General features: G+C 36.2%; 1 protein-coding gene across 3 annotated transcripts; it reads left to right on the top strand.

The window, feature by feature from the left end:
- The first annotated feature begins 294 nt into the window (after positions 1-294).
- On the top strand, positions 295-12,403 carry si:dkey-30c15.10 (uncharacterized protein LOC559353 homolog). Of its 3 annotated transcripts, XM_042744441.1 has the most exons (24): positions 295-445; positions 884-949; positions 1,186-1,362; positions 3,042-3,128; positions 3,239-3,411; positions 3,524-3,616; positions 3,719-3,799; positions 4,010-4,139; positions 4,769-5,211; positions 5,523-5,617; positions 6,285-6,415; positions 6,509-6,643; positions 6,770-6,934; positions 7,034-7,160; positions 7,287-7,335; positions 7,461-7,526; positions 7,615-7,647; positions 7,867-7,888; positions 7,968-8,077; positions 8,340-8,393; positions 9,006-9,092; positions 10,499-10,606; positions 10,692-10,828; positions 10,999-12,403. In XM_042744441.1, the coding sequence occupies exons 2-24, from the start codon at positions 892-894 to the stop codon at positions 11,159-11,161; spliced, it is 2,724 nt and encodes a 907-aa protein (XP_042600375.1). In that variant the 5' UTR covers positions 295-445; positions 884-891; the 3' UTR covers positions 11,162-12,403. The 3 variants fall into 3 exon arrangements, with proteins under 3 accessions (XP_042600375.1, XP_042600376.1, XP_042600377.1); XM_042744442.1 differs by lacking the exon at positions 8,340-8,393; XM_042744443.1 differs by lacking the exon at positions 3,719-3,799.
- Positions 12,404-12,522: the final 119 nt, after the last annotated feature.

The following is a 12,522-nucleotide window of genomic DNA, read 5'->3' on the forward strand; positions in this document are numbered from 1 at the left end:
AAATTCTGTATCACATTTGTAGTCATGTGTAGAAAAATTATTTGCTTTCTTATGAGAATGTGAATTTTACATTTATTCATTTGGCAGACGCTTTTATTCAAAGCGACTTACATATGAGGAACACAAGAAGCAATTTACCATAAGATAAGGATAATAAGAGAACAAAAACAAGAGAATTTTTGATTTTGCTTCAGCTGATTGCTTAAATGTATCCGTTACACAACATCTAATGACATAACAGGTATAGGTATTATTGGTTAAATGTCGGTAAATAATCTCCATATTTTTTATAACGCTGTCAGCCCACTGGAGGGCTCTGGAGAACTTGACATGAGCTGATGCTTTGCGCATGCGCGGGGCGCCCGCGGAAATTCAAACGCTCGAGCTCAGCTGACAGACGCAGACGTTTGAAAAGTCCACAAACTGACACGGTTAGCTTACTGAGGTAAGAAATGTATATTTTAACAATTAAACCGACAAAAACGACTTAACATATTTAAAAGAATTCCATTACATTTTACTCTCTACGACTCCGACCACTTTGGATTTCGTCTTTTGTTTTGTTTAACAATGACTGCTAACGTACGTTAGCTAGCAGCGCTTTGGCCTCAATGTCTCGGTAACGTTATATGAATAACGAAATAAGTTATTTAAATAAAAAATTCTCCTCGCCGTATAACTATAACGACGTTATTGTTGTTGATATGAACATTTGAATTTGAAATGGACCCATATAAATTGTTCTACAGGACTGTGTAAACAAAGTTAGTAACACGTCTGTATATAACAATTTAAATTCAAAGTCAGTAGTTACCTATACGGAACTAGTCTTTATTAACTAAACATAATTTCGTTGAATTTAAAGCTGTGTTTCTGCTGACAGGTGTTAAGATGGAAAAACAAAAGAGACCGAGAGATCCACTGGAGGAAAACACTTCAGCCTCTAGTGGTAGGACTGTGTTCTCATCTGTCACCGCCCTTGCTCTTCAAACATACAAACCATTTTGGAGTATAGTAATTTGTAAATTTTTGCAAAGTCTAAGATATGTCAGCAACATTAATTTGTAACTGAGCTTTATTTTTTTTAATATATATACTGTTTAATATTATATGTCATTGTCAGTTCAACCATTAATGCCACATAAAGATATCAGTGTGAGTTGTAAGTTATAAAATGTTTTGCAGAACTTGAAAATATGTTGAAGAAAAGGCGGTTGGCTGCAGGGGGAGAGGAGAACCTGGACCCCAAGAAATCCCCTGCCAGGACACGCTTGAGATTGGCAGAGCTGGAGGTGAAACCAGACACTCCTGCCATATCCTCCATCCGCTCCAGAGTCCAGCAACTCAGCCAGAGACGAGATGGTAGGAATTAAGATTTATCCTTTTTTAAAATCACTCTGGCAATTCAAGTATATTTGAAACTTTTTTTATTATTATTTTTTTTTATTGTTGCTATTTTTCATCCAATCCCATGTCTTAACGTAGTAAGTTGTTTTTCCATTACATTTCAAATTCATTTTGCTTAAAGGAACACTCCACACTCCAATTTTTCAACTCCCTTAGAGTTAAACAGTTGAGTTTTTAAAATCTTCTTAAAGGAACACTCCACTTTTTTTTTTTTTTTTGAAAATAGGCTCATTTTCCAACTCCCCTAGAATTAAACAGTTCAGTTTTACTGTTTTTGAATCCATTCAGCCGATCTCTGGGGTCTGGCGGTAGCACTATTAGCTTAGCTTAGCATAGATCATTAAATCTGATTAGACCGTTAGCATCTCGCTCAAAAATGACCACAGAGTTTCTATATTTTTCCTATTTAAAACTTGGCTCTTCTGTAGTTACATCGTGTATTAAGACCGACGGAAAATGAAAAGTTAGGAAAAATATAGAAACTCTTTGGTCATTTTTGAGCGAGATGCTAATGGTCTAATCAGATTCAATGAGCTATTCTATGCTAAGCTAAAAGGGCTACCGCCAGACCCGGAGATCGGCTGAATGGATTCAAAAACAGTAAAACTGAACTGTTTAATTCTAGGGGAGTTGGAAAATGAGCCTATTTTAAAAAAAAAAAAAAAAAGTGGAGTGTTCCTTTAAGAAGATAAAATACTGTTTTTATATGTATTTATATATATATATATATATATATATATATATATATATAATATATATATATATGTATATGTATGTGTGTGTGTGTGTGTGTGTGTATATGTATATATGTATGTGTATGTAGATTTATGAAGTAAAACTGGTACACAATGTTTCCTGATAGTAAACAATGTTAGTATTGTTGATACTAAACTTTTAGCATTTTTGTTGTATGTCTATTTTGTTAATGTTTGTTTTTGTTTTCAGTCACAACCCTTTCTTTTTTGGAAATTTAGGAATGTACACTATTCTCACTGCAATTCTCTACTTTTGTGTTTTTCCGATGTCAATTATACTCAGCCTCTCTGGTTATTAAATGTTGCTTAATCCAAACGATCTTGTTAATATTTCGGGGCAGTATAAAAAAAGAGGCAACCACAGTCATATTTGTTGTCACTGGACATGGAAATATGTTCATTATGTCTATTTGTTATAGAAAGCCTACTACAGATACCATTAAATATATGTAACAAACAATGTTAGCATATTAAATATCTGTTAATAACAGAAATAGTTCTAACACTTTAGAATTAGATTTTTGTATAATCTAGTAATGTAATGCTATTCTTCTTATTCTTCTTCTTCTTATTATTATTATTATGCATTTTGTATTTTGCGTGGAGGCTACATGAAATTTTGTTCTTTTAAAATGTAATTTGTCCCAATGCATGGCTATTTAAGGGAACTGCAAAAAAAACTAAAACTTGTAAAAAAAACAATTAAATCATCTACAATATGCACTTTTCCTAATATGTAAATTTGAATATAAAATAACTATTATTCATTCTTTCATATTGCACTTTGACATTTTATTGTCTATTTTTATAAGCATATTTATGTAGTGTAATTGTATATCCAGAGTCTAGGAATGAATAGTCTTGTTTCTGTGTGATCAGGTGGGACTGGGTTAGTCCAGCGCTGCCTGTCTGACCCTGGGTCTGAGGGTTGCACCGGCAGCATGTCCTCGCGGATCTGTCACATAGGTGAGAATTTTCTTCCACATAGGCTTCACACTTCACAACTGCTGCATCTTTCACTGCATTCTTTATTAAGTCTTGAATTGCAGCAAGCTGAATGTGTATTTCTATGATAGGTGTGGGAGAGTTTAGCTCTCGCCTGCAGCGCTTCAAAGCTCCAACACCACTGAACAGCCCCAGTCGCTCTACCCCCTGCACACTCAATCTCTCCAGCTTTGTGCATGGCATTCAAAAGCAGCTGAACACTGCAGTGACACCCAGCAGTAAAGAGGCCTCCCGTATTCGCCAGGTAGATTTGTCCCACCCATCTGACCTTTTTTTGAACTGTTTCTGAAACAAATCTCTAAGAGAAAGATATGTTTTGTTACTAAATCTTGTCTCATTAACTGTCTCAAATGCAGGCACGTGAGGATGAGTTGAGTCAGTTGAAGGTTCAGCCAGTGGCAGAAAACATGTGGTTGAAGAGGAGTCTGTCTGACTCCTCCCTCACTGAGGTAAACCAGTCAGGTTAAGTTTGTCTGCTTATTGTGCATTTTTTCTGTTTTTTTGAGCATTTAGAAGTTTAGTTCAAAAGTACATAATCCCCATTTTCCCAGAGGGCATCTCCATCCACATCCTCTCCCTGGGTTTACAGGAAAAATCGAAAAACCCAGTGGCCTCCATTACAGCCCTGGAGTGTGAGCATGTATTTGAGACAATTTGTTGAAGTGTATTTGTCTTTTCGGCTTTTATTTTTGTCATACTTTCTCACCCTTGGTTTTGAGGTTCACTGGGGCAAAGTGATTTGTTTGCACAGACTCACTTCGGGAGAACTGTTTTATGTCTTTCACGCTTTTTTATTTGTGTATATAGGGCATAGCCTTATTCAGCTTTTGTCTGTTCTGCAGGATGAGCTAAAGGGAACTGAATTCAGCTCCTGTGAGCTTGATAGTAAGGTATTTGATGGAAGCCTGAACACCACACCACCATGTTCTGTGGACATCCGTTTCCCCAATGAAGAACTTTATACATCTACAGGTAAATGTGCTTCCTGAAATCTCTTGAATCTATCTTAAAGGGATTGTTCACCCAAAAATGAAAATTCAGTCATTAATTACTCACCCTCATATCATTCCAAACCTGTAAGACCTGTAGGTCATCTTCAGAACACAATTTTTTTATATTTTTGATGAAATATGAACGCTTTCTTACCCTCCATAGACGGCCTCCATATACTACCACGGTCAAGCCACAGAAATGTAAGGACATCTTTAAGTTATACCATGTCTCATTAGTGGTTCAACCGTAATTTTATGAGGCTACAAGTATATTTTTTGTGCACAATTAAGAAAAACAAAAATAACAACTTTATTTAATGATTTCTTCTTGCGTTGTGGTACTCTCAATAATGACGGTGGACTGTTATTTTCGTTTTATTCTCATTCTCATAGCTTCATGATAGTTTAACAAGGTCCTTACTACCTTTCTGTGCCTTGACCATGGTAGTACCCTTGCTGTCTATGGAGGGTCAGAAAGCTCTCTGATTTAATCAAAAATATCTTAATTTGTGTTGATGATATGATGGTGGGTAATTAATGACAGAATTTTCCTTTTTGGGTGAACTATCCGTTTAACTACCAAATTTACCCCTTTTTTTTCTGTAACAGAACATGGGACTTTGAACACTTCAGCTCTGATTGACAAGATGTTTGAAGATGTCCTGCAGCATGCAGACAAGGAAGGTGAAGATGAAGATGAAAATAAGGAAGAGGAGGTGGAGAAAGCTGACAGCAATTCATCAGAGACTGAAAGGGAAGACAAAACAGAATCGGACACAGCTGAAAAGAAAGACAAACAGGAACCGGTCACAGTTACATTAAATGAGGATCCTCTTGACCAGAGTGAGATGTGTGAAGAGAGTGAAGAAACTACTGAAGCCAGTTCTTCAACAGATAAAGATAAGGAGCTACAGTCTGTTGACGATTGTGAAGGAGAAATGAAGGAAGAGAAGGAGAGCGGCACCATGGGTGATGAAGACTTTTTAACCCTGCCGCCTAGCTGTATTCTTTCTCCTCTCAGCAAATCTGTGGAGGCTGTTGTCACACCACTGGTACTGGTCTGATTTTTAGAGATTTTAATTGTTCATTTAGTGACATCCAGTGAATATGAGAATTTGCATTAGGACTTTGTGTGTTCAGTGTATTTGGTTAAATATTATGTTGCCAATGAAATCCAAGTGCTTGTCAAAAATATTTTAATCAGAATGGCTTTTAGCATAATTATGTCACTTCATATTAAATTAAATGCCAGGCAGTGTTTTGCATGCACGTTTTAGTTATAGTGTAAGTGTAATTTATTACATAGATATAAGTGTATCAGTTGGTTAAGAAGATAAGTGTATGTTTCTGAATGTTTCTACAGAAGATTGAAATCACTGTGTCTGAGCCATCAGTACAACCACCCTCACCTGAAGAAATGACAACTAGTCCTGCTGACAGCGTTCCACCTTTATACAGGTGTGCTCACTTAAATAATAACAATAATCATTTGTCAAGAGGCTTGTCATTCTGTATCACTGTGTTTGCCCAGTTTATCATTTAGTACTGGTAGTAAATGTTTTTTGTTTGTTTTTTTAACTAATGATCGACTAATAAATCAACTAATTAAAATTTATTTAATAAAAAAATACAATAAAAACAGTAATATTGTGAAATATTATTGCAGTTAAGGTGTAATTTATTCCTGTGATGGAAAAGTTGAATTTTTAGCATCATTATTCTAGTCTTCAGTGTTACATGATCCTTCAGAAACCATTCTCATATGCTGATTTGGTGCTCAAGAAATTATTCTTATTGTTGAAAATATTTATGTGGCATCTCTGGTAATTTGTCTTAGCATTCTTTGATGAAAAGTCAGAATAACAGTATTTTTTAAAATTATAAAAAAAAAAAATTAACATTCTATAGTCTTTACTGTTATTTTTGAACATTTTAATGCATCCTTGCCAAAAAAAAGTGTTCATTTATTTAATATTTAATATATAAATATAAATTAAATGACACCAAAATTTGGAATGGTAGTGCATGTCAGTATTATATGGATCAAGAGCCACTCAGCTCTCTATATATTGGTCAACCACTGATATTTACCTTTTTACCCAATTGTTTTTAATACGATTGACAGCATTGACACCTACCGCTCACAAAGGAAGATCCACCCCCTTTCTACTCAGAGCTTGACCCCTGGAGTTCAGAAGCAGGTTAAAGAGAAGACCTGCTCAAAAAAGCCCATCAATATCAAGGAGAGAATTAAGGTTTGAAACTTATACTGGGAGGCTTATACTGGGGTATTTTAGGAGACTTTATGCATTCAGTATCTGATGCAGGTGATTGTATTTGGTCCATTAGCTTTAAACCAGGAGGCAGCCAAGTTGCAGACAATCATCACACAGACGCTGCAAGCTCTGAGCTGTTGCAGTGATGAGGAACATGGGAAAGGTTCCCAGCAGGAGGCCGAGGCTGAGAAACTCCTGCTTGTCTCCAGTAAGTGGAACATTTGTGAACAAAGTGCATTTCCCTACTTGAACCTCCTGCAAAGTAACCTCCTGCAAACCTCCTGCACTGAGACTGCATGTTCTGATTTGGCTCTCATTTGTCTGTTTGATGCAGCTGAGAAGCGAGCAGCCTTACTGGCAGAGGTTAGCAGGCTGAGAGAGGGTGAGTCTGGTGAACCAGACTCCCAGAATGCACCTCTGAAGCCCTGCAGAGGCACCGTCAGCATCAGCAGCATCCAGCTGCCCCTCAAAGTGGAGTTTGTGTGCTCTGCTCGCACAGGTGAGCATTAATTTGTATTTATTAATGGCAGAAGATGAATATTCACTGCACAAGGTCAATGTTCTTACACATTTTTTTATGGCTTCTGTCTCTATAAAGGCCATCCAACGCACTACTTCTTCGTTTTGATCCGTTATGGCCCATGTAATATTGTGGCAACGCCTTTGGCTACAGCTGCTGATGCCCAAAATGGAGACACCATCACCTTCCCAACTTCTATTACACTGTGAGTCCACATGCTACACACAATGATTCTTTGATGTCAGAGTTTAAAACTGCACAGTGCTTTAAGACAAGGTTTTTAAATACAACATTAGTGATTTACACTGGTTTGAACCTTTTCCTTCCACAGACAAGACATTCGCTCTAGTTTTGAGATTGATGTTGAGGTCTACAGTTTGGTAGGTAGAGTTCATGCACAACAATGTATTTGTTTTCATTCATTTAAAAGATAAGAGGTTTTTTCTTTAAGCTTTAACTTACATTTTCTAGTTCATAATAAGGTATGTATTCCGCTGTTTTATAGTCCAGCACTCTGAGTAATACCTGCAGTATGAATGCTCAGCAGTCCCGCAGCTCAACAAAGTCAAGGGTTTGTACATTTTTCACACATTATTTTGAGAAAACAAAGTTTTTACTTTTGGCAATGCACAGTTGCTGCAAAATGTTTGTGTTTCTAGGTGACACCCAAGAAGATTCTCCACAGCATCACAGTATGTATCTACCGTCTGTTTACTTACCATAATTGGGCTTCATTCATAGTGTCTGTATTTCTGTTATGATGTTCATAAATTTACACTTTTTGAATTGTCACATAAGAATACTTTCACAAACAATTCAGAAAATCATTAATGGGGCACATTGTGTGTTTTTATATTTGTTGAATGGTAGATACCTTTAGCTCATTTAAATGTTTATTTTTGTTTTTCTAGAAATCTAACCAGAGTGTGACTTGTGAGTATTCATCAGTTACTCATTTAATCATTGGTTGATTGGTGGTGTCAGACATTAATTTTTTTTCCATTCGTTATAGCTGCTACTCTCCCTGGTCTGAGTGCCCAGCGCTCTAGTAACTTCACATTAGTGGGCTCTCACAAGATTACCCTGAATTCATTGGGACAGAGCAAGTTCCCTCTGGACAAGGTATTGATGCAGTAAAACTTTGTTCACATTAGTGAGTGTCTGTGTTGCTGTCCTCACCTTTTTGCACACTTGTTGCAGCATCACTCAGTTTTGTTTTTTCTTTTTAAAATCAGTAAATATTGTATACACTTCTACACGTTTAACTTTCACTTAAGTGGTTAAACAGGAGATCAGTGGTTGTTCTGTATTGTGTTTTCACTGTGGTGTGGTTGTAGTCCTGTAACTGGGTTTCTGTCCATCTCTCCTGTTTCTCTCCACTCAGATGAAATTTGAAGGCAAAATCAGGCGACTCCTTGGAGATGAGTTTCAGGAAAAGGTGTCACTCTTTCCACCATATTCTCTGCTTCTGGTTTAGTGGGCTTTGCACATTTTCTGTGTTAGTGTGTTTGCATTTTTTTTTTTTTTTTTTTTTTTTTTTAACTATTCATTAATCCCGACCTGTGCAATGGTTAATAAAATGACAATGTCTTGATTATGACATTCATAACTTGTTTTGGGATAAATAAACCAATATCCCCAATTACCCTCTCTAATTCTCCTTATGCCTTGCGTTTTATGGAGATATGGAATCTTACTTCCAGACCTAGAAAATGTAATAAAAAATTTTATTTTTATTAATAAATTTAAGTAATTTAAAGAAATTTAATACTTTTATTCAGCAAAGATGTATTGAATTGATAAAGTGATAGTAAAGACATTTATAATATTACAAAAGATCTTTGTTAAATGCTGTTTAAGATTGTTCAAATTAATTTTATTTGAATTCAGAAATGATGGCAGTTTTAGAGCCTTTTTTCTTAAAGCTGTACTGTAATATGATAAGCCATTACTAAAAATGTGTACAATATTGCTGCATTTTTACATGCACATCTGTTGTTGTTGTTGTATTTTCCTGTGTCATGACTAATCTATTTGTTACATTGTGTAGGTTCCCTTCCTCTCTCCTCTAGAGGGCCACATCTATCTGCGGCTGCACAGTGAGGGCCACTCCAACGTCCAGCATCAGGGCTTTTTGGTGAGTTGGTGTGAATGATTTCCAGACACTGACCAATGTTTTGTTTCAGGGCTCTAGAGTGCGACCAATTTGGCTGGTGTGGATATAGCGCACATTTATCTGGGTCTAACGTTTAAACATTGTTATATGCTTGAACTGTTTTATATCTATAGATTTTATTTTAGGCAGGTCGTGATGATTTGAGAAGGCTAAATTGATCAAACATAGGCTCACTGTCTGCCGCTGGCCGCTTATTCATTAGTTTAAAAAAAAAAAAACACTAAATTAACTTAATAAAAAAACGAAACGAAATATAATCACTTTGCTATTACATACAAAACTGAACTATTTTAATAGCTGAAACACTAGTATAAGCTGTTTAGGGACTGTTCAGCTGTTCAGATCAGACACTAGAGCATCCCTTGATTCAGACCCAGTGGAAGATCTGATCAGAATCAGTGTAGAGGGGCCAAGTCTGGAAGATTTTGCTGCTAGAGAGAGTGTGGCCAGCTGCTTTAGCCAAGGCCAAAGATCAAGAAGGCCAGACTACATTAGTTGGCCATCCGAGGGGCATGTGACTGCAATGGAGTATAGTCCATAAGACGATGAGCCATGAGATGTTCAGTTTGAAGCCCTTAAAACACTTAATTTAGATTTTCTTTTTATTTCATTTATCTTGAGATGTTTTAAGTTAAAATTTCAGCTCAGTGAAGCACTTTAAGCACCAACACTTTTTCAGTAAGTTACCTTTCTTGTAAAATTGTGTTTCAAATAAAGAACTTTATGTTGACCAGATTGTTAGTTAATCATTTAGGCTACAAGTCAATATTGCCTATATGGACAGCGATTTAAAAAAAAAAAAAAAAAAAAAAAGTGAACTTGTAAAAATGCGGTGTTAAATGCGATGCGGTTGAAAATTTGGGTGCACCTAACTTTTGTGCTGGTGCACCTAAGAAAAAAAGTAAGGCGCACCAGTGCAACCAGTTAAAAAAGTAAGTCTAGAGCCCTGTGTTTAGCTTTTTTTTTTATCTATCACATGGAAAAGGCACTTACCATATCTGTAGTCCCTTTACTAATTTGTATATAAGCAAAAAATGTGAAAATACAGTTGCCAGTATATATTTGCAAAGCCGATATGTGAAAGACGTTAGCAGTTTATCTTCATAGTCGCAGTTTGATCCATTTGAATGCAAGTTTGAGAATGGCTTAGGGCACAAGAATATACAATGTGTTGAATAGTAGAGCTGCAACAGGGTTTCCCTGGTTACATTAGTACTTTATTTTAAATGATCAATTTTATCTATGATCTCAGTTTGTTTTTAATGTCTTTAGTAATTTTATGTGCTTAATGGCTTAATGAACTGTGTCTATAGGAAATGTGCTGTGTTTTCGTGAAATTCATGCTTTAACTTTTTCTCCTCTTGTAGACCATGTTTGAGGATGTGAGTGGCTTTGGAGCTTGGCAGAGGTTCTACTTCCTTCTGAAAGGAGGACACCTGCTCTACTGGAATTACCCAAATGAGATGGGCAACAAGGTGGGGTTGTGTAATTATGTGTGTTAATGTTTAGCTTCTCTCCATTAAAGGTTTTTTTTTTTTTAATAATTTCCTTCTCTTCCAGCCAGCAGATGGCAGTCTCTCTATCTTTGGCTTCTGCAGTGTCAGGCCTGTGGAGCGAGAGTGCTGTGCACGGCCCCACACCTTTGAATTAGTAGAGACTAACACCCCCCAGCAAGAACACAGCCAGACCTTGAAAAAGTAATGCATCCATGAATTTACTAAAAGAAAGAGTTCAGCCCAAAATTAAATTCCACAATACGGAAGAAAGGATCTGCTGCTACTGTTTCATTATGACTTTAACATTTAATATCTGTTTGCAATAAGAGTATTGGTTTTAATTCAAATCTAAATGATCTTTTGTTATTCAGGTGCTGGTTTTCAGCGGACACACGGGAGGAGAGGTCTGACTGGATGGAGAAACTGAATCAGACCTTACTGGACTCTGTAACGTGGAATAGGAAGTCTGTCTCTAAAGATAACAGGGCCAGCACGTCCTCTAACACCGGAAACTCTCGTGAGAGTAGCCTGTAACACAACACACATGTGAACCCTCACCATGTAACACTAAGAAAGGAGATCTCAGAGAAGATCATTTATGGCATTAAAAAAAAATACATGAAGAGCTTCTGAGAATAGAGGCAGCCAAACAGAACTGTTTTACATGATAGTGCATCAAAATCTACATAAATACATACTACTTTGTAAGATGCAAACACTATAGTGGCTTATTTGTTGAGATTTCTGATCTGCCATTACATCTTATATATTGTGCTGTATTTTAGAATGGTTTATCACAATGTAAGGATAGATGGATTTGCCATTGCCATTATTTTTCAGGTAAGCCATGTAGTAAGAGCAGTCTGGTTTGAATGCATGAGGTAAGTCTCCAAAGTGCCTATCTGAATGTTTATTTATCTCCTGCCTTATTCAGACAGTTGCTTATGATTGAATGACCAACTGAAATGTTTTACATTTTAATGCAATAATCTGTTTCAGATTATGCTTATGTATGAGGGTGTCCTTAATTACATGGTATAGTTAAGTTTACTGCATTAGTAGGGAAGCACTACTTGTCTGCCTTCGACTAAAGCTTTTTATGTTTATTGCTTTTTCAATTACTCTGGGAATAATTTATGTGACTTTAAAACTGCAGTCTTCATCTAGAAGGGAGAATCTTTTTTTTTTTATTGGAATGTACAATATATGAAGTATGTCCTGAATTGCATATCTTATTTTTCTGGGAGGACATCTTCATTTTCATAGTATGTCTCCTTAGGTTTTGATTTTGAAAAACACTGATGATTGTTTACTACAAAAATGCTTTTGGGAGTACCTGGTTGTGCATTATATCCAGTGAGATGTATATTATATTTTTAGGAGACAGTCTAGCCAACATAAACTAAACGATTTAAACGGTTTATACCTAATCTGATAATCGTTTGGGGTTCTTGGATTAAAATCTGGAATGTGCAAGTATACGAATAACACTACAGAGCTGTCAGTCTGAAATTGCGGTATAATTCGTGCAGGGGGAGAGAGAGTGATGTACAACCGTATGATTTTGAGGTTTATTTGAGGCTTCAGCAGGTTGTATCTGTTTGTCTTGCGAAAGAGTTTTCACTCTAGGTACTGTGAAACCGATAGGAAGCTTTTCTGTGCTATGTCTATCCCATATATGTGTGTTTTTGCCAAGGGTCTCATGCTATTACAATGTTCAACTATATGAAATATCCTGGTAAAGGTACTATAAAATAAATATGGCTGTTAAAGCTGGAAGTGTTTGTTTTTCTTTTACACTTGGTGGCGGATCTTACAGTTTGTGTTAATACATTTATTACAAGACTTAATTTAACTTAAATGTGCAAAGTTGCTGGTTAGTAATTGCTTTAAAC

This window comes from Cyprinus carpio, chromosome B18, assembly GCF_018340385.1.
Source record: "Cyprinus carpio isolate SPL01 chromosome B18, ASM1834038v1, whole genome shotgun sequence".
In the NCBI taxonomy this organism is placed as follows: domain Eukaryota; kingdom Metazoa; phylum Chordata; class Actinopteri; order Cypriniformes; family Cyprinidae; genus Cyprinus; species Cyprinus carpio.

Coding starts and splice junctions, on each gene's coding strand:
- si:dkey-30c15.10 (XM_042744441.1), top strand. CDS start 892: ATGGAAAAACAAAAGAGACCGAGAGATCCACTGGAGGAAAACACTTCA. Junction 6,416..6,508: donor TATCAAGGAGAGAATTAAGG/TTTGAAACTTAT, acceptor TTGGTCCATTAG/CTTTAAACCAGGAGGCAGCC. Junction 7,648..7,866: donor AGATTCTCCACAGCATCACA/GTATGTATCTAC, acceptor TTGTTTTTCTAG/AAATCTAACCAGAGTGTGAC.